General features: G+C 34.9%; 1 protein-coding gene across 8 annotated transcripts in view; it reads right to left on the bottom strand.

Moving 5' to 3' along the window:
* The window catches only part of LOC145293937 (uncharacterized), a 182,177-nt gene that overhangs the window by 37,623 nt on the left and 121,780 nt on the right, over positions 1 to 22,774 (bottom strand). For 5 of the 8 annotated variants that reach the window (XM_080140788.1, XM_080140787.1, XM_080140791.1 and 2 more), the window contains exon 2: positions 3,836 to 5,424. In XM_080140788.1, coding sequence (XP_079996914.1) covers positions 3,836 to 5,121 — 1,286 coding nt within the window. In that variant the 5' untranslated portion in view covers positions 5,122 to 5,424. Of the gene's footprint in view, positions 1 to 3,805; positions 5,425 to 22,774 lie in introns of all 8 variants that reach the window. The other 3 variants (XR_013869796.1, XR_013869794.1, XR_013869795.1) reach the window with 1 other exon arrangement.

Genomic DNA, 22,774 nt, shown 5'->3' with positions numbered 1-22,774 from the left:
AAGCCATTTTGTACTCAAATCCAATCCATATTTGCTAACTCATCTAATGTGGTGGCACTAATTTCTTCTTCAATGTAAGCTTGCATGACATGTAGATTGTCAGGTTTGTTTTGATTAGAAGCACAAGAATTTAAAAGCCCAAACAATAGTCTGGGGAACATGATGTCCAACTCTTCTGATGATGTTGTTCCCTGGTAAATTTACCTGGTCTACCAGAAACGCCATTACAATAGCTGAATTGGCAAAGGCTGTTTAGAATCTAATTACATTTATTGATTGGTCTTAGGGGAAAATGGATGAACCCATTGTTTGTTACAACATAACAAAATTTGGCTTTATTTTTTATCGTGCACCACTTAGCATGTAATCACTTTCTGATGATTTGTGTTGCTATTAAATCATTCCTAAGCAAAATATTTCACTTTTCTATGAAAAATTTTTTAAAAAATAGTAGAGTAGATATACATACACAAAGAGATGAAGAAAAGACAAACGACGCATTGCTGAAACAGATTCTCGTGCATAGCTGCAAAATATTGGACCACTTTTGACCCTTCACCTCAGTAATAACTGTTAAGATTTTGCATAGAATTTAAATTTCAAGTGCGGTAAAAACGTTTTTAGTTGAGAATGTAGTATTTCCTATGTATTAGTCATTTTTCTATGAGTCCTATACAATTACCAATTCTGTTCTAGATTCCTGATTATCGATTTTATTTAACGTTCCAAGTTCTGGTACAATTACAAATTTTGATTTAAAAAAATCTCCATAAAAAAAAAAAAAAAAATAGAATTTCATTTTTTTTTGGAAGTTGGGGGCGGACAAATAGTGCTCATCTACTTTTAAATATAAACATTTTATTTTATTTTATTTTTAATTGAACAAACTTTCTAAATATTTTCCTTTTGATGTATTGCATCTAACGTTTTTATAAACTCACTCGTTGCCCGGGTGTTTGAAGATGTGTGTGGAAACTCCGGGAGGGGGGGGTTAAAAAAATATGTTTTGGTAGGTAAGGATCGAACTGGAACCGTTGAGGGAAAGTTGTATATTAAAATGTGAAAAAAAAAAAAAAACATGTGCGACGTTAACCATTGCCCCACCGCGAGATGCTAACGGAAACACGTTTGAATTTATTTAATTACTTGGATTTGGCAGGTGCCCGTTTTAATGAGTTAATGAGGTCAAGTTTGACTGCGGGATAGTATTTCATTGACTGTGGGAACGCTTCCCAAGATGTTATAGGAAAAAGACTAACCCACATGCGGCGAGCGACAAATGTTGAATATTTATCTTCCCAAAATCGAGCAAATTAAATAGATAGGCAATCTTCGTTGTTAACTCTGAGATATTACGATTTATATGTAATATAAAAAGTTTTAAAAAGTCTGAAAAAAGCCTTTTGTAGACATATAGAAAAGCGAACACACATACATACACACATACATTTTCGCTTTTATATTTATAGATTGTGAGATATTCATCTATATTTTTAACTTGGGCCATTTTTTCCCCCTTATTTAGCTAATGTTTATTTTTTTTTATTTTATCTTATTTTTGTGCCATTTTTATCTGTGCCATTTTTTCCTATTAATCCACTCATGATATTTCATGTCACTTTTACCTAAATTCATTATTATAATCTATAAATTAACACATGTCCAATATTAATAAATCATACATCTGAAACAGATAAATTAATTTCCAATTTCTTCGAACCTGCTCTATCTACAATAAAACCTGCCATAAACGTTTGAAAGTTGAACACATGCCTGATGAAGGAAAGACATCTCGAAATATATCAAGGACACACCACCTGATCGCCTGATGCAAGAACATGTCTTAAGTTGCACCAGTTTGAGTCTATCTGCTATGTCTTTGCATTGGTCTGTCTTCTATAAACTTAGATTTCTTTTATATACACATTAAACAGTGTTTCATGAAAACTAGATTGACATGTTATCAAATATTTCTAATTTTTTTTTTATTCTTGCCAGAAATAGAAAATAAAATCAAGAAAAAAAAAAAAAAAAAAAAAAATTATTAAGGAAATTGTTTTGAATCGGAAATTAGGCTAAAGTTTTCCCTGATTCTAATAATCCCCCAAATTCTGAGTTTTCCAATTCCAATTAATTGTCCCAACACTACTATGGACCTCTTTACAAAATGAAATAAATATAAAATTAAAGCATCATAAAAAACGTATTTCCCACCAAAAGGAACAAAAATAAAAAATAAAAAAAATGGAAGAAAGATTCAAAATCGCATAAATACCAACAAACATTGTTTTTTTTTTTTAAAAATGCAACAGGAATAAAAAACAAATAAAAATAAAACAAAAACACAAGAATAAATATCCATTTTTTTTCCTCTTAATATTAGACTCATCTGCAAAAAATGAGGACTGAAAATGTCCCTTTTTTTTTTTTTATTATAAGCGATTGATTTTTCTATCCATTCATATAACCAAAGTTATTTTAATCACGTCAAGCGTAACTTAACATCCTCCCCCTCTTAATCGATTCAAAATGATTTCTTTGTGCTAGTAGACGAAAGGGATCCCAAATTTCTGACCTCTTTTTTGTTCTTGGAAAATTTAGGTCATGTGGGATTAGCTGACCAGTCTCACATCAAACGACAGCTTAAATTAATGTGGATATAACCAGCACGAGTTAGATTTGGAGAATGCATAACGATGCAAAAGTCTTTTTACTGGGGAAAAAATATTTAGAACCAAAATTCCTGTGTTCTATTTGTCAAAGAAAAATAACATCGGTGATAGGGTCCAGTACACATTGTTGAAGACGCTCTTCATATAAAGGAAGGCACATTTCCATAAAACATGGAAGTTTTTTGGGAGGAGTAGAGTTGCCACAACAAACTTTCATTCAATTGTTGTATTTTGGTAACATTTATTTGTTATATATTTGTTTCTTTACCACTTTTTCAGTTTGTTGTCTACAGTAATATATGGCACAATCATGTTGACATACCAGTTCCCATCAGATCACCAAAGTTAAGCAATGTTGAGCCTGGCTAGTACCAGATGGGTGACCACTTGGGAATTGTATGTGCTCTCTGCTTATCTCAGCATTGTTTCCAGTCATTCTGAACCTTCACTTGCTACTGGTATTCAACAATGTCGACTCAGGAGAGGTGTGGTTGGGAATTGCACAACTCTTGCCACAAAAATTCCACACACAGGCATCTTTACCATAGTCTGTCAAGACTGAAGGAAGCCTATAGTAATAAATGCTCGAAAATTCTTTTTTCTTTTTTAACCTTTCTTTAGTTTATTTCTCTTTGACTTTTAATGTCAATAAAATCAAAAAGTTATAAAAGATAAAAGCAACCAATTCAAAAACACAACCAAAAAAAAAGAAAGTATTTTTTGTTTCTAAAATTAAAAAACAAAAAAATTATTGTTTTGTTTCTAAAATTAAAAAAAAATTCGGATCAGATTAAAAAAAAAAATGCATAGAACAAAAAAAAAAAAAAAAAAAAGAGGAGGCTGTGTCATTTTATGCAACATTGGTCAGCTAATACCACATGACTTAAATTTTCCAAGGCCAGAAATTTAGGATCCCTATCGTACAATAGCACCAATTTCTTTTTACATAAAACATATTTATGTCGGAAAAAAAAAAGAATAAAGAAAAAAAAACATAAGGAATACAGGACTTTTCAACCCAGACTATGTCAGGTATTTCCACTGATAGGACGAGGAGGAGGGGGTACGGTAGTGAAAATTTGAGATGAGAATATTAAAAACAAGAAAGAGAAAAAAAGCATGTGGATATTTACCCTTGATTTAGTCATTAAACAAAACCTAACCCCAAAGGTCGGTCCATGATGTTCAGTTTTGGAACGGCGAAAGGTCGAAGGGGCGGAATGCTCTTATTATGACACTCAAACCCGTATGGCGGAATCTGTGCAGGTTGATGACTTTGAGGTGGAGGTGCAAGGGAATTAGCAGCTGCGGCGGCAGCGATAGCTTTATCGCAGGCGTCTCGATGCTGCACCGAATGATGCTGAGGTAAAACAGCCGGTTTCAAATGATTAATCGGTGAAGGGTACATGCTGAAGCTCTTCTCAGAGCCAGCGAAACCGAGCGGGTTTTTCGTGAGATTTGGTAATGACGTGGGTGATGGTGAGTTAAACGAGTGCTCGATAATGTCCACAGGGTGTTGCTGGATCGGATTCTGTGAGGTTTTGTGAGGGGATGGTATCTGTGATGATGTGGGTGAAAAGTTCTTGTCACAGCTGTTGCAGTTGGGGGCTGAGTTAAGGCCAGGCCCCAGAATGCTTTGGTCGGTTTTGACATGGCTTAACATATGCACCTTGAGGGCAGCAGTGTTGGCAAAGTTGTTTCCACAGGTGAGACATTTGAAAGGTTTGGCTCCGTTGTGCGATTTAATGTGGATCCGCCTGGCGCCTGGATTTGAAAAGTCCTTTCCACAGGTTTCGCATTTGTATGGCCGGTCGCCGATGTGGATCTTTAAGTGCGTCTTCCAGGCGCCAGAGTTTGCAAAACGCTTATCGCAGACCTCGCAAGAATATGGCTTTTCGCCAGTGTGAGTCCGAGAGTGCGTCTTCTGGGCGCCAGAGTTCGCGAACATTCGCCCACACGTGTCACATTTAAATGGTTTTTCTCCTGTGTGAGTTTTAGCATGTGTCTTCCAGGCACCAGAGTTTGCGAAGCATTTGCTGCAGACCTCACATTTAAAAGGTTTCTCTCCAGTATGAGTCCGTAGATGAGTCTTCAGATGTCCAGAGCCAGACAATATCCGACCGCATATCTCACAGTCGAAAGGCATCTTCAGGTTTGAAGAGTCCTTCGTGACCGGGTTCACAGTTGGATAGCGGAAACCTGGTGGAGGAGGTGCTGCCGGCGGCGGCGGCGGTGGAGGTGCTGCTGCAGCAGTCGCCAGGTTGGATGGTGTTGGTGGCGGTGCTGGTGCCGGAGGCTGTTGCGGACCCTGAGATTCACCAGTGTTCTGCAGAGCAGTAATACTGGTGAAGAAATTAAACGGGTACCAGCTTTCAGCACCGACTGACGTACTGAAACAAGGCAGCGTTGTTGTCGTCGGCGTCGGGCAGGGTGATTGTTGTTTACTCATTCAATATTTGGTGGGGGGGAAAAATTTATATAAATGATCCAGTGGGGAGGTGGATGTTGATTTGGTCTGAAAAAAATCGTTTTTTTTTTTCTCTTCTATTCATCAAAGTGTGGTTGTATCTGTTTGTTTATTCTTTCCATTTTTTTTTTTTTTTTTTACTCCGAAATTTTGATGGGAAGCCAATTAAGATTTTTTAAAATCTGTTTTGCTGAACTGCAAATATTTGAATTTGCAGTTTAAACAATTTCTTTAATCCATTTTAGATGAGGTACTCCAATTTTCGTGCATAAAATTGTATTTGATCTGAAAAAGAAAAGAAAAAAAGTAATTAATTATCTTATATATAAAATAGAGCCAGTCTATTAATTTATTTATTACGAACTATTCTCCTCATCTTTCTTAGATGTTTCATGACGTTTCGGCCAACTATTCCTCTGGCCTCTGTCAGATGGTAACCGCGACGGGATAGGAACTCCGAATCTCCTAACTGCATTCTCAGCAAAGCAATTACTGCCATCCATAGTTGTTGTTGTTTCACCACGTTTTGGCCAAGTAAGCTTCTGGCCGGCTTTGGGTAGGATTGGAACCGCTATCTTCAGACAATTCTCACCTGGAACGGTAGAGATTCAACGTCTCTATCCACTGCGCCACGGGCATCACAATAATGAATTCCAACTAAATAATATAGAGCCAGTCTGTTGCAATATTTTTTCTATGTAATTAGAGGATTTGATTAAAGAAAATTGGAAGGTTTTATTTATAGACACTGACGATAAGAATTGACCAATCAAATGGAGCAACACTCTACTAGAAACTATGAAACCGGAATCATTCAATAAAATATACTAGATATTTTAGAGTTACCACACATAATTTTTTCATGTCCACACAAGAAAGAATCTTGCTCTTTGTCTGTAAACCTTTACAATTCATGACTTAGCTACCCACCGAAAACTATTCTAAAATTAAACATGGCTTTCAATTCAATCTGTTTCTCATCCTTTTTGGTGTGATTAATACTTTCTTTTATTATATAACTAGTGAGGGGTATCTGGCGTTGCCCGGGTGTTTTTCGGGGTATGTGAAAAAAACCCGAAGCGTTGACGACGCGCAGTTGGAAAATAGTAAAGTGTTTTAAAAAAACAGGTGCACGTTTTTGATTGACGTGATGGAGATAGATATTCAGCAGTTATTTTGTGCGGGACAGTTTTGAATAAATGGGTTTGTTTGTTTTTAAAAACCCGCCCCCTCGTCTTAAAATGAAAGCTACAGTCTGATATGACGAAGTCGACATTGACCAAACTGGCTCTGGGCCTGTGATTAGAGTCGAGGTTCGCTTTTTTTATACCGAAAACCGAATGTAACGCGTGCCGATGCGGGAAATGTGGAATAATTAAGGTTTGAAAGTCAATAAAATTAAATAGAGAGGCGAGCTCCGTGGATAATTCGTAGATATAACAATTTATAGATGATATAAAAAGTTTTAAAAAGTTGTGAAGCGAGCAAGCGCTTGTTTGAAAGAAGCCTTTCGTGGACATTGAGGAAAAGCGAACATACATACATACGTTTTCGCTTTTATATTTATAGATTAGATAACATGTGAGCCATTCAGTTAGTATTTGTTGTAAATATTAAATATATAATCACTTAGTTTTGACATTTGTTTGAATAAAAAAATGAAGCTTATTTTGTGATGTCATTTATTTTCAAGTATATATATATATTCAAGTATATATATATATTCAAGTATATATATATATTCAAGTATGTATATATATATATATATATATATATATATATAAGTGAGAATGTGTGAGGTGACATCTCAACCTATATACTCTACGAATTATTGATTTATAGACTTGAAATTTGATATATAGGGTATTCAGACATGTGGAAAACATTTTAATCTGTTTTCATCTGGAAAAAAGTGGTGCTGAGGGGTCAAAATTGAAAAATTGCTGTGGGTGATCAGATTTTATCTGTTTGTCAATACTTTTTAAAGAACGTGGAAAGCTAGTCTAATGGTTATTGTATATGACTTGCTGTCTTTAGGTTTTGGTTTCAATCGCAGCTCGAGTATTTTTTTTTTTTACTTACAAGAAATGAACTTTTTAGAAAAAAAAATAATAGTCACATGCACGTCTCAGTTTCATTCCGTTTTTTTTTTTTTTTTTTACTTCATGTTTTTTTAAAGGATGTTAACATCATGTTTAACACCAAGCAACGCCAGATACATAAGATTCATGGGAGAGGACCCCAGCAAAGTGCTTGCTTATAAAGAAAATATCAAGATAAGCGCCTAGTATTTTATATTTGTGTTCTAGAAGATCAGAAACACATTAGTACCATCGGTTTCAAATCCGAATAAAGAGGACCAATCTCTGGTCGCCTATGTTGGATTCTCTTCAGCCTCTGTTTATATGTCTCCCTGGACAAGACCATTTACGAGAAGACAAGATATAAACAGAGACTGAAGAGAGTCTGATACAGGAGACCGGAAATTGGTAACTTTTATTTGGATTTGAAACTGATAGTACTGATGTTTTTCTGATTTTTCTCTAACACAATATATATATATATATATATATATATATATATAGTATACTCTATAGTATAGAGATAATGCCTAATTTTCAGACAAACTTTACCACAAAATAAGGATTAATTAAAAAACAAAAAAAAAAAACGAAAAAAACTAGCCAACGAGTGCTGGATTAATTTCAATCCAGAAAACAGCAATTATTCCTCCTTTATCAGAAACGTCACTCCTGGAATGTGAGGACTAAAGGAAAAAATAAGAGAAACGAGAGTTACAAGGTTGCAATATATATATATAATTCCACAGCCAAACAACATCGCAGCCCACAAGAGCCATGACAGTCAACGAACCGGAAGTCCAAAACTTGAGTTTCGCTCTCATTTAGGCTCATCAGTTAGCCACATCCGAACTCAGGATTCGAAACCTGAGCCTCCTGCATATATATATATATATATATATATATATATATATATATATATATAGTAATCTTTTTGTTGTTTCTATACTACCGGTATGAAAAATAACAACAAAAACATTACAATATAAAAATTGATAAGTAATAAAATAATACATAATTTCAAGTAGGCTCTTCATAGTCAACTGACTCAATTACTGACTCGGTGATTGTGGATTCAAATCCTGTCATAACCACACTGATGAGCCGTAGTGACAGTGAAAGACGTGTCCTTGGATACCGGTTTTATCTATAAATAAATAAATTTCTTCTTTTGTCTGCACTGTCCCCCTCATTCGCCTCCTTTCCCTACTACCCCTCATTCACCCTTTTTTATGTTATTAACGGTTTGTGACATCATCATGGTGACAAACAAGATAGCAAACAAGATTCAGAGATTTTACTAGTATACAAATATAGCGAAAGTTCCTGATTTTCATACAAACTTCAGCACAAAATAAGGATTAATTTTTTTCTCTATATATACTGCTTTATACAAAGAGCTCTATCTCTATAGTTTTATATCTAACTAGAAGAGAACCGGCAATTGCCTAAATCATAATTTCTCAAAGGAAGGATCTCAGTTGGATCTCAAGATAAAGATTTATTTAAGACTAGCCTGAGTATCAGGCGTTGCCTGGGTGTGTCGAGCAAAAAAAAAAAAGTAAAAAGTGGTAGTAGGCAGGCAGGCTTGAACTCATGACACGAAGGTGGAAAAGAAAGTGAAAGAAAATCTGACATCTTACCGCTACTCCATGACATGACCAGAAGTTTGGAACGTTAAAATTAGGCAAAGTCAATCTAAATGATTCGATAACTTGCAAAAATGGCTCACAAAAAAAATCAACCCTTCCTTGTAGAAAACTGCCCAGTTGAGGGTGAAGTAATTAATGTTTTGGGACAATTTTTCAATATTTGTCATCCGAAACATCGGCTTCAAAATTATACCCAATCTCGTGAAAATCCGTCCCATCTGTCGAAAGTTTTAGGTAGACATACAAACATACATACATACATTTAAATAGACAGGTGAGATTTATATTATAGATAATATATCTATCTATATATATAAAAGGCAAAATGTGTGTGACCATTTCGTGTATGTCTCCAAAAGGCTTTTCTCGCACACGTTCCCGGGTTCGTTACTATCGCTTAAAACTGTGTATATCGGTCCTAGATAATAATATGTAGGATTTGGGAACGCATGTAGCTTATAGATTTATTTACGTCGACTTTTATATAGATGCTATTTTGGCTTCTCGCATGTTGATTGGGCTTTTTAGTATAAATAAAGTGAAACTAAACTCAAACGACGTCTTCGGCATTGCGCCGGGAAAAACATCCAGAAGCAATCAGCTTTGATCAGTTGCGTTGCTATTCAATCTGGACAATTGGGAGTGGTTTTCCCCCTACCTCCCGCTAGTATATATATAAAAGCGAAAATGTTTGTGTGTGTGTGTGTGTGTGTGTGTGTGTGTGTGTGTCTGTGTGTGTGTGTGTCTTGCAAAAACTTTCGACAGAGGCGACGGATTTTCATGAGATTGGTATCATTTTGAAGCCCGACATCTTGGACGAAAAATATAAAAAAATTGACCAAAAAACATTAATTCCATCACCCTAAACTGGGCCCTTTTCTACAAGGAGGGTGCCGAAAAAATCATTCCTTCATTTTCTCTCCTCCTACTACTACGACAATGACGTCATGTTTGACCTAGAAAACGTTGACATTAGTTTAAACCACCTGCAAGTATTTTTAAAGGGTTAATTTTATCCGTTTTCAATTGTGTGTCTCTTTGGCGTAGAGGTAACATGTCAGGCATTTTTTTTTTCCGCCTTAGCCTCGATGCTTCGGGTTCAAGCCTGTCTTCTTACCTAAACTTTTTTTCCTTTTTTTTACACCTGGTTTTCCTTTCTTTTTTTTTTATGTTTGTCCCTGGTTGTGCTTTGTTTTGGTTTTTCCAATATTTTTTAACATCGTGTTTTTTTATAATATTAAAACAGCCCCCTCGCCTCCTACATACACACCTCCAAACATCCGGGCAACTCGGGTACCCCCGCTAGTATATATATATATATATATATATATATATATATATACACACATTATTTTCTTTACTTTAATCTTTAATTTTTTGTGCAGAGAATAACAATCATTCTAGGCAACACTGGAACACAGGGCTTGCTAGTAACATAGAGAATGATGACATAGAATTAATTTTTCATCAACAGAAAATGATATTTGTTTTGGTTGTTTTGTCTTCAGCACGTCAGCTATTTTTAGGGGTTAGAGTTAATACCAAATTCCACCATTTTGATAAAAGTTTCACGCTTCTAATTGTTAATATCTTGAAAATCTATCTATATATATCTATAAAAGTGAACGTGTCTGTGTGTGTGTCTGTGTGTGTACATTTCCCTACGCAATAACTCTGTCAATTTTAAGTCTACAGACTTGAAATTTGATATATAGGGTACTGAGATTTGGGAAAATCTTTGTGATCGGTTTTCGGACAGAAATTTGGCTGTTAAGGGTCAAAGTTCAACAATTTGACCTTTGAGAACTCTACCAAACTCCTCCGACAATTTTGGGTCTAAACACTTGAAATTTTAGATATAGGTTCCTTGGACATGAATCTAACTTAATAACTTGATTTCAGCCCAAAACAATAAATGTTAAGGGGTCATAATTGGGCTCAAATTTAAAAAAATTGACCGCCTTTTTTTTTTTTTTTTTTGCTCAACATACACCTCCAAACACCCGGGCAACGCCGGGCTGAAATGCTAGTATTTACATATTAGTTTATTTTGTAATGTAATGCGTCCATTTTGTAAATGAGCAATATTTTAGCAAGAGATGAAACTCTAACAGATATGACCCACTCTAAGTCAGAGTGAACCTGGAAGTCTTAAACTAGAACCTGATTCCCCTCCCAAATTATGGCCTCACCACCGGATGTAACTTATGGTCATAGTTGGGGACAAATAAGAGCAATTTGAGTAGTTAATAGGGACATGAAGTAGATAACAGAAAGAAAAGGTAGAAAAGGCTGGGAAAGATCGATTCTGGTGTTATGGGGTGGTGGGTAGAAGGGCAATCTTACATAAGGATATTTGTGGCAATTCAAAACATGAGGTGTTCATGAATAAATGGTTGGATTGTAGCCAGTGCACAAAACTCATTTTCTAAATATATTGTTGTTGTAATTGCATTCACCCTGAACCAGCTTCTTCTCTGGCCTGCACTACATTTAAAAGCATGACAGCCTATACACAGTGCATCCGTCCTGTTCTTTGATACTCTTTTCTTCTTTCTTTCTTTTTTTTTTTAATGGAAATTGATCCAGACAAAGCATGAAGCCACTTGGTGAAATTCCACAAGTAAAAAAAAAACAAAACAAAACAAACTAGCCAACAATAAGTGTTAGATGGATTAATTTAAATCCAGAAAACAACGATTATTCCCCCTTTATCAGAAACGTCACTCATAGAAAGTTTATTTTATTTTTTTATTCAATTTTCACCCCAAACAAGGCACTGTGCAACTTTGAAGTAGGGGGCTACTATTGGGGACATAAGTTGCATGGATATTGTGAAGGGAGATGAGTAGTAAGATGTTTGTTCACATTACATTTGAACTTCTGCATGTGAGGACTAAAAGACGAAATAAGAGAAACGAGAGTTACAAAGTTGCAAAAAAAAATGAAACCAAAGTCCACTTTTCTACTCTTCTCATGAACATGCAACTTGCTGCCCAGATGAAGAATTAATTTCTCACATAATCTTCCCTACCTCTCTGCCTGGGTGCCACAGGCATACTAGTGGACAACTAGGAACCTGGACAACAACTGTTGTGGCCAACTTTTGACAGTGGAATCATGTTTGGTTAGCCATCTCATACGATCTTGCTTTTTAAATATATTATTATTCATTAAATGGTCATTCATAGCTTGCTCAGTGCAACCAAAGATAAGTCTGTGTCATTGATATAGTTCATTTCAGAAATGTGCTGCATAACATGGACTATTTTGTTGCAACTTGCATAAAACCTATTACTTGACAGCGTTTGCATAAAACTTATTTTGCAATGGGTTTGCATGAAATATGTTGCATAATAAAGGCTATTTCGCAACAGGTTGCACGATACAGGTTATTTCACATTAAATCATATAAAACATTGTCTTTTCAAAAAAAGGCATGAAAAATGGAGGCCTTCCACAATGGGTTGCATAATATAGGATAGAGTTAGTTTTGTAAAACAGAGTTTTTGCTAAACACATAATATTTTAAAAAGAACAAGATAACTGTATCATTTGAATTATTTGGACTACTGTTCACGTCTTCAACGTTATTTTCACAATATTTTGTCCCTCCGGACTACAACTTGGTTGTCTTCAAGTCCAATGTTAACAAATTTCTAATGAACCGCCCCCTTAAGTAAACATATCAGCAAATCTCCTCACTAACGTAATGTACTTGCAATAACCCTTATCCCTGAGTGGCTTCCGGGCCTTGATAAGTGGTGATCACTGTGTAAAAAAAAAAAAAAAAATGTAACCTCCGACTTTCACAATGGAACCCCCGACCTTCAAAAGAATCCATAGAGTAATAGATAAAGTACTTAATTCAGTTTTAAGTGACATTCTTCCGAAGGTTGAAGGTTCAATTTATAGTGCGAGGTAATACTCAGAAAAAACAAAACAAAAAAAAACTGCAAATTACTCAGGACTTCTACTTTGTCACAATTGATGGAATGGGAGAATGCTATCCCCATGATTTAAATAAAGGTTTCGTTCAAAATTCTGTGCAGATTCCCAATTTTAACAAAAAGATTCCTGAAGTCAACAAGATACACCTGGAGAAGTTTAGGGGTTACCTGAGCAGAAACCCTGTAGAAATAACACTCAAGATGAGAACAGTAATCTGAATACCCCAAATAATATGAATCACCATCCCTCAGCTAAAGAATTCAGAAACAAAATAACTGTCATTTGACCCTCCTCCTTTTCAAAAATATTTTTTTTTTAAGAACCTAAGTAACATTTAGAAAAACATCCTGAATGCCATAAATTATGTTTTTCAATTGTATTTTTTTTATAAATTGTCTAAACCAAATTCCAGATGGTTAACTTGTTCTTGGTACAATTGTTTTCTTTTGTTTTTTGTTTTTTTTTGGCGGGGAGAATAGGAATCTCTTTTCAATAATTTAACCCAACAAACATAAAAAATAAAAATAAAAAATAAAAATAAAGGCAATATTTTCATTTGATATGAGAGTTTGCACTCAGTGGCACAAAGCCGAAATACATCAAATTTACAATATGCTCCACAAACTCAGGCCAACCCATCACACCACTATAGACTAAAGACTATAACTTTTATTACTGAATTTTACAAAGTACTTTATCCACTGTGCAATGAACTGAATACTTGGTAAAATAACCTATAATTGTTTTCTATCGCTCCTAAACGCTAGTTTAATTATACTGAACCTGCAATAACAATGTGAGTACCGACCGGCATTTCTCAACCAGGGGCTCATGACCCTCTAAGGGGACCCATGCACTTTCAATCAGGAAGCCATAGGAGGATGCTGGAAAAATGTAATTCAAAATGCAAAAACTTGCAATGCATAAATAAGGTGACAAAATTCCAGCCATGAAAACAAAATGAAATAATTCTCGCAAGGTCGTGATGTGACAATCAGTGATATTCAAGACAAACTTGATGAACTATCTGCTCAAATTGAAGTCTGAAAGGCGTAAATCAAGGCCAGGCCCACAGTCTCGTTTCCTGAGCATATGCAAATGCAGATAGAGGATTGAAATTTCTATCGGCATCAAAAGATGCATCATTGGACATCTCAAAATTCTCTCCACCGAGTTCAAACCTTATTTCGACGAAACACCGTTGAATGCTCCATGGCACAGAGACCCTTTCAACACTGAAATTTGAAGATACTGAAGATGAAGCAGGAAGAGTTCAATATTTCAAAAGCAATGAAGCTGGCCTTCAATAACAAAGAGGACTTGTCCAGCTTCTGATTGTCTGTTCAGGATGCATATCTTCTACTCAGCAAGAAGGCATCCGGAATGCTCATACAATTCGCTACAACATTTGTGAATGAGGATTTTCTGACCTGGCGACGATTAAAACAAAGTTCAGAAACTGTCTTGATGTTAGAAATGATATTCGTCTTGTTGTGTCCAAAACAGTCTGATAGAAGAGGCCTGATCACATCAGCTCAGCATTTAATTAAACTGTGCTAACATTTAGGAGAGATAGAAAACAGTTATAGGTTATTTGAACCATCAATAGTTATTTTACCAAGTACTCTATTCACTGTGCAGTGAATAAAGTACTTTGTAAAATTCAGTAATAAAAACTATAGTCTTTTGGAAGTTGTAGGTTTAATATTCAGGAAAATTTTCACTTTAGTTTAAAATTTTAAGAGTAACTAAATAAATAACAAAACAAAGCCTGCATTTTTCTTTTTTGTTAAAATGCAGGGGGTCATGAGTGCTGAGATACTCGATAGGGGAGCCATGGGTCATCAAAAGTTGGGAAATACTGGTATAGACATAGATTATAAAAACAGATTTACATGTGATGGTAAAACAGACGCCTGTAAAGTTGTTAGATATAAAAAAAGAAAAGGAAAATTGAATTTTGAAAAGAAAGAAACCAGCAGAAGAAGGCATAAGAAAAAATAAATAAATAAATAAATAAATAAATAATGCAAAAAAAGAAACAAATAAAAAAAACTAAACTGGGACATTGCGATTATAAGTGTACACTTTAGATACTTATACTCTGATAGTTTCATATTATTAGATTAGTTAATGTTCAGGGGAACTGAAGAAATATATACTATTATTATAAGGCCTTCGGTAACTAATAAATAAATAAATAAATTGTTGGTCTTTTATGCATAAATACTTTCCCATGAATAACTATATATATAATGTCCCTTAAAATAGGGGGTGACATAGTGTATGTAAAGGAGGTGACTCTCTTACGCACTTAGGAAAGTGTATCACATTGACTTTAACTCATGTTTCAAAAAACAATTTTAACTTATACAATTGTTTCTGCCCATTTTAATTAATAAACTAATATAGTTGGATGATGATGGATGAGCCCCTTAACCCTCCAGTGTCATAGAGCATTGCATTATTTCATGCATGCCTTTAGCAAGAAAATCCTAGCGGCGCTCATGCCTCTCTTCAAAGCATATACAGTGTCTGGTATTACCAAATTGTCTCGGTCACCCATTTTAGTAGTGACCAAGCTCAAGATCACTTAACTTTGGCGATACAATGGGAACTGGTGTGTCAACCATATAATGTTATGTATAAACCAATATATTTAATTCATTGTAAACGTTTGTAGGAATTAAAAAACCGGCACATTATTGAGCATGTGCCTAGATCGAAACGCGGATTCCATGAACAGAGCTTCTTTCTTAGAACTGCACGCCTGTGGAATTCTGTTCCATCTGCCTGCTTCCCACCCGACTACAACTTGGATGTCTTCAAGTCCAATGTTAAAAAATTCCTAATGAACCGCCCCCTTAAGTAAACACTTCATCAAATCTCCACACTAACATAATGTACTTGCAATAACCCTTATCCCTGAGTGGCTTCCGGACCTTGATAAGTGGTGATCACTGTGTAAAAAAAAAAAAAAAGAAAAAAAGCAGACAATGAAGAGGATGTTAACCGTCCAGGGAACACAATACTTGGCTTGCCACAGGTCTTAGCAACACTCCCTACTAGTATCATAGACAAGTACAAAGAAAGAAAGAAAGAAAGAAAGAAAAAACGCAGAAAATCTATCAACTACTGGTCAATACACCTAACCGGAAAACATGGCTCCCTGCTTAGCCATTATGGAAGGCAGTGGACTGTAACAATCAATTATTTATGAAATCTATTGATAGGAAAAGGAACAAAATGGAAATATGGATTTTTGTATGTGAATATCTTGTCTTATGAATTACAGCATTATTTGTTTCTTCATGGGCAGCAAATATTACATGAGATATTTAATGGAGGATTGTTATATAATCTATATAAATAAAACAGTAGACTATGCATATGTGTCTGTGTGAAAATATTTAATCAATAAACTCTTAAACTACTGGTCACATAACACTGAAATTAACAGGAAATTGTAGTCATACACCAAGGATGGTTTATAATGAGTAAAATCTTTGTTTGGATGGATGGATGGATGGATAATGCGTAGAGAAACATGTCGGCAAGTTGAAATGAAAAAATGTTCATTTCAACTTGCTGACATATTTGTATTACTTTTGCACATGCGCAAATTCATTCATAGCTTGAAGTGATTTAATGCCGGCAAGTTGAAATGAAATTTAATTTTAAACATGTCGGCAAGTTGAAATGAAAAAATGAATGAACTTTTGCACATGTGCAAATTCATTCATAGCTTGAAGTGATTTGATTTTAAATCTTTCTTATTTATTTGTCAAAGCTCAAATGGTAGGGAACGCATCTGGAGAGCTAATTAACCTATAAATGGGATACTGGCAGGTATGATGACTCCGGGCCAGAGTGCTTGAAATAAGGCCATGCTAGTGGCATTCACTTAAAGTGGATTTGAATTGGCTTCCTCCGAAGGAGGAAGTATCAAGGAAATATTAAATTCACAAGCACCTCCCAGTCACATGTATATCTTGGTCAGGCGAGATAAAAGCATGAAGTTTTTGCAGTTTTTATAAAGAGTGCATGGTATTCCCAAATAGCCACTCATCTGGTACTGACCAGGCTCAACGTTGCTTAACTTTGGTAATATAATGAGAACCAGTGTATCAACTTGACAATGCTATATAAGTAATGGTAACTGAAGAGTGATTTTACAATCAACGATATTAACAAGTTGAGGTTTCACCATCAGATATAGTTTAAGGTCATACCAAGGACTGGATTAGGGTAGAGACAGAGTAGTTGGTTGGGAAATGCAGTAAGCAGAAATAAAAAGGTAGAAAAGGCTGGCAATGACGGATTTTTGATTGTTGGGGTGGGTTCAGGGGCGAACATGCTGTGCTTGAGACAAATTCCATTAAATCCATAGGTGAGATCCTGATAGGTACTAACACTCTGCAGAAGAGTGCACTTAGGTGTACTCGTAACTAAAGGATGACTTAAGACTCCTGAAAGCTCCAAAGTTTGGGCCACATCACTGGATATACTTTAAGATTTATACCAAGAATCGCCAACCTAACCCTAACTCCTCAAGTCCCAGAAGCTATAAAACATGTAATTAATAATACCTAGGATCACTTGCAAAATCTAACTGGAATAACAATTAAAAAACGTTTTTTCTTCTTTGATTCATTTAACGTCACTTTTCCCTTGTTTAGGGGTTAGATATTTTCCGATGCACAAACCAACCTTCCAACGACTTCTGCAATAATGAACATTTCACATGACCATACCAGTTTTCTCAATGTTAGTTGTCTTATTTATTTTTGTAGCCTAATTCACCACTGAATTTTCAAAGATTGTTGAAAGATAAACTCAAAATCCTATGACCACCATATTGACGAATAACCCTTTTTCTTTTAGATGGGATTGCTTTTATATGCATAGAAAATATTTTGTGCATAAATTTCAAAACACCAACATTAAACAAATCAATCACCTGTTACTGAAAATAGCAAGTGCAATGCCCACAAAAATCAAAGACAAACATGATATTATGCAAGCCAACCTTCCTGCGATGTAGGACTTTCATGCTTCCGTAAAAGTTTATCCAAAAGGATAAACGTTGCATACGAACATAGCAATTTTCTCAAGGTTAGTTGTCTTTATTTTCGTAGCTCAATTAGCCAATGAATTTTCAAAGATTGTTGAAAGACAAAACTCAAAATCCTATATTAAGTCCACCATTTTCTTTTGGATGGGATTTCTTTTATACGCATAAACGATATTTTGTGCATTAATTTTAAAGCACCAACATTAAAGAATAAATCGCTTGTTACTAAAAATAGTAACCTAGCTCGAAGTAACCTAAAAAAAAAAAAAAATTAACACATATTTGTTTCTTTCCAAATTTAATCAAAATACCCCCCCCCAATTTACTATATTTATTTTTGCACACTAAAATGGCTTCTTCTTTCTCTTTCATTCATTTAACATTACTTTTCCCTTGTTCAGGGGTCAGGCATTTTCAGATTTTATGCAAGCCTACTCTCCGATTCTCATGGTTCAGTTGTCTCCAAATTTCACTTTAATCACTTGCTTCCAAATATGGTCATCTTCAAGTCCAACGTAAACAAGTTCTTGATGAGCCGTTCCCCTTAAGTAATCCAATTTACCAAATTTACACTTATAACGATTACTACGATATTATCCCTTTGACTACTGTACACTCTTTAACCCTTATCCTCGAGTGGCTTCTGAGCCTTGATAAGTGGCGATTCCTTTGTAAAAAAAAAAAAAAAAAAAAAAAATTAATAACACATATTTGTTTCTCTCCAAATTTAATTAAAATAACCTCCAAAATGGGAATTTCACTATATTTATTTTCGCGTATTAAAATGGCTTCTTCTTCCTCTTTTATTCATTTAACGCTTCTCCTTTTCTCTTGTTCAGGGGTCAGACGTTTTCGGATATTATGCAAACACACTCTCTACTTCTATATAGTTCAGGTGCTCAGCAATCTCCAAATTCGGTCCAATCATTTACTTCCAAGTTTTCCTTGGCTAGTCAACCTCCCTGCGATTTAGGACATTAATGCTTCTGAAACGATTTACACAAAAAAATAAACGTTTCATATGATCATATCAGTTTTCTCAATGTTAGTTGTTTTAGGACACTCCTATCCCAGATTCGTTTCTTTGGGACTAAACCAGAGGTCACCAAATTTTTTCCACAGTGGACCAGATAACTGAAAGAATGGTGAACGTTGGCTGCATGTAATCATTTTATCCAATAGTTATAAGCCAGAACGAAAACTATGTGAGGAGGTCGGGGGAAAACGAAACACTGTTTAGCATTCCATATTAGTTATGGATCAATGCAATGCCCACAAAAACAAAAGTCTTTATTTACTAAAATATTAAAGAAGGCCATCTCGACAGTCATCCTGATGACAACTTTGCTGCTCTCAGGCGGAGGTATGGTCCAATTCAATCTCATAAGCTACACTGAAGGTCCATCCTACCAGGCTTTATCTTCTCTTTGAGAAGGAGGTTAGTTTATTGCTAATTGCCTGAGGCACCGCTACTGGAAAATGCAGATGGGGCTTCTGCTCAGGTATTTTTATAAGTCAGAGCATGCTAATCCTAGTACACTTGCTTTTCAAGACTAAAAACTTGACCTTAAATGCGAGTTGGGAATAATTTTCCCTTTTACCAATTTGGTACCCTCAAATGGGGAGCGGCATATGTACGTTGTTGTTTTTTAAAGACAATGCATATTACACAGGTATTTAAGATAATCCATCTTCCCCTAAGAAAAACAAAAAAACAAAAACAAAAACTACAACAAAAATGTAATGATTTAAAAGAATCGGAATCGGTAATAGTATTGGAATCGGAAATTTAAAATAGAATCGGTAATTATACCAGAATCAAGAAAAAATATTAGAATCGCCTCATCACTAGTACATATACATTATTTAGGCTCATCCATACGTCAAGCAAACTGGTAATAAAAATGTTGATGTCCACTTGTATAAATGCAAATGCCATTGGCGAGCCTGATGACCTGAGTTTCTGGCCTCATTCAGTCTGTGGGCCATAGTTAGGTAACCATTTTGGATTAAACCCTAACAAACAAATTTGGGATTCATTTGTTTATAAATATATAAAAAAAAAAGGTATATATAATACGCCTCAATACTATACATTAGTCTAATTATAGAACAATAGATATACGAATGCCAAGTTTATTAATAGTGTTTCACCATTGTCAATAGCAAGTCGTTACCCAGAGAGCAAATATGGTATTATTATTCTAAATGATACTGTAAGTGTGCATCGGTCAGGGTTAGGGTTAGGGTAAGTGTGCATCGGTCAACAAGTGTGTCGAATCAAGGTTAAGAATCTCCTCCTCCTCCTCGTACTACTACTACTACTACTACTACAACAACAACAACAACAACAACAACAACAACAACAACAACAACAACAACAACAACAACAACAACAACAACAACAACAACAACAACAACAACAACAACAACAACAACAACAACAACAACAACAACAACAACAACAACAACAACAACAACAACAACAACAACAACAACAACAACAACAACAACAACAACAACAACAACAACAACAACAACAACAACAACAACAACAACAACAACAACAACAACAACAACAACAACAACAACAACAACAACAACAACAACAACAACAACAACAACAACAATAATAATAATAATAATAATAATAATAATAATAATAATAATAATAATAATAATAATAATAATAATAATAATAATAATAATAATAATAATAATAATAATAATAATAATAATAATAATAATACCGCTTCATCACTCACTTTCTCCATTGGTCCCGAATTGTGTTTCTGAATTTTTGAGATGAGGATTTTTAATTCATGTTATTTGGATTATTCAGATCACTATTTTTATCTGAAGTGTTTTTTTTTTTTTTTTTAACAACGTTTCGGTCGATGTAACCTCCGACCTTCTTCAGGTGCATCTTGTCAAACTCTGAAATCTTTCTGTCAAATCCGGAAATTTGCACAGAATTTCAAATGTAACACTTTGTTTAATTTACAGGGGTAGCATGCTCTCATTCTGTCAGCCATGACGGAGTAAAAGTCTCAAGTAACTTGTAATTATATTTTGAATGTCACCAGTGCTGTTGATATAACATTTAACCCCCAGAAGAGTGAAAATTATAACTGAATTTTACCAAGTAATTTATTCATTAAAGCATGGGTCCTTGCGGACAATTCTAGTACAAATTTTAGGAGCCTTAAGAATATATTATATTTACCACTAGCAGTACAACCCAGCTTTGCTCAGGCCCTATGTACTGTTCATAACTTTATGTGCATATATTATATATATATATATATATATATATATATATATATATATATTAAAAAGTTTGACTTATGTCCAGGTAACCTACATCTAAAATTTTAAGTGTTTAGACCCAAAATTGGCAGAGGAGTTTGGTAGAGTCTGCAAAGATCAACTCTGTAAACTTTGACTTTTTGGCAGCCATGTTTTCGCCCTAAAACTGATTAAAAAGCTTGCTGCATGTCTGAATACTCTTTATGTAAAATTTCAAATGTTTAGACCCAAAACTGGCTGAACAGTTTGCTAGAGACTGCAAAGGTCAAATCTTTTGAATTTTGACCCCTTGGTAGGCAAATTTTGGGCCAAAATCCGATTAAAAAGCTTGCTCTATGTCTGAATACACTTTATGTAAAATTTCAAATGTTTAGACTGGGAGGTCCAATTTTTTTTAACTTTAACCCCAATTTTGACCCTCTTAACATTTATTGTTTTGGACTCAAATCAAGTTTAAAAGTTTGATCCATGTCCAAGGAACCTACATCTAAAATTTCAAGTGTTTAGACCCAAAATTGGCGGGAGCTTCATAGAGCTTTCAAAGGTCAAATCGAACCTTGACCCCTTGACAACCAAATTTCTGGCCGAAAACTGATTAAAAAGATTTTCCCAAATCTCAATACCTCTTATGTCAAATCTCGAGTCTGTAGACTGAAAATTGACGGAGTAATTTGGTAGAGAAATGTACACACAGACAGACACACACACAGACAATTTCACTTATATAATGCTGAAAAATTGCCATATATATTTTCAAAACTTTCTACCTAGTTCTACTTACTTCTCAAGCGCTGTTGAAATAAACATTAAAAATAGATACATAAAATAATGATAATATATTTTATGTATATATTTGCATATTTGGGATTATGTCTAACAGGAGACTGCGGAGAGTTGAGCAGCGAGTAGATTCACAGTACATTTAAATTTCTGCAGGTTAGTATAATCAGGGAAACAGGCAGCAGGGAGGGAATTATAAAGTCTAGCAGTCCGGAGGAAGAAATTATTAGAGTGGAAAGCTTTATGATATCTAGAGGCTTCAACAGTGAAGGGGTGTGATTTTGCTGCTTGTCAGGTTAGTTGGGCGTATGTACATTCAGGGGTCACAAGTGCTACAAGTTCAAAGCATATTCCATTAAAGTACTTGTAAAACATTGTGATGATGAGACAGAATTTGGAGAGGAAAATTATTACTACTACTACTAATAATAATAATAATACTAATACTACTACTGATAATGATAATAAAAAAAATTAGCAGTAATAGTTTTTGCTAACTAGGAAAAATGACATTTACAGGGTGAAACAATAAAATTGTTGCCCTAGAAAAGACGATATGATTCCATTTCTGTTTGATGAAAACCGGTTTGTATTTTAGTTGCAGACCATCTACTAGTTTGCCAGTTGTGGATGAATCCCAAGAGCAATAGGAGCCTTCTATTATATCTGAAAGTGACACAATGTTCAATGAGTGAGATCGAAGATGCGCCACTGTACAACTCATTTTTTCTCTACCAATCCAAGTTATGACAAAGAAGCATTGCCAGCACCCTCAAAATGCAAATCCA

This window comes from Euprymna scolopes, chromosome 15 (genome assembly GCF_053919585.1).
Source record: "Euprymna scolopes isolate OS-2025 chromosome 15, ASM5391958v1, whole genome shotgun sequence".
Lineage (NCBI taxonomy): Eukaryota > Metazoa > Mollusca > Cephalopoda > Sepiida > Sepiolidae > Euprymna > Euprymna scolopes.
The sequence above is the reverse complement of the archived record's forward strand: the minus strand, read 5'-3'. Positions and strand labels throughout refer to the sequence as shown.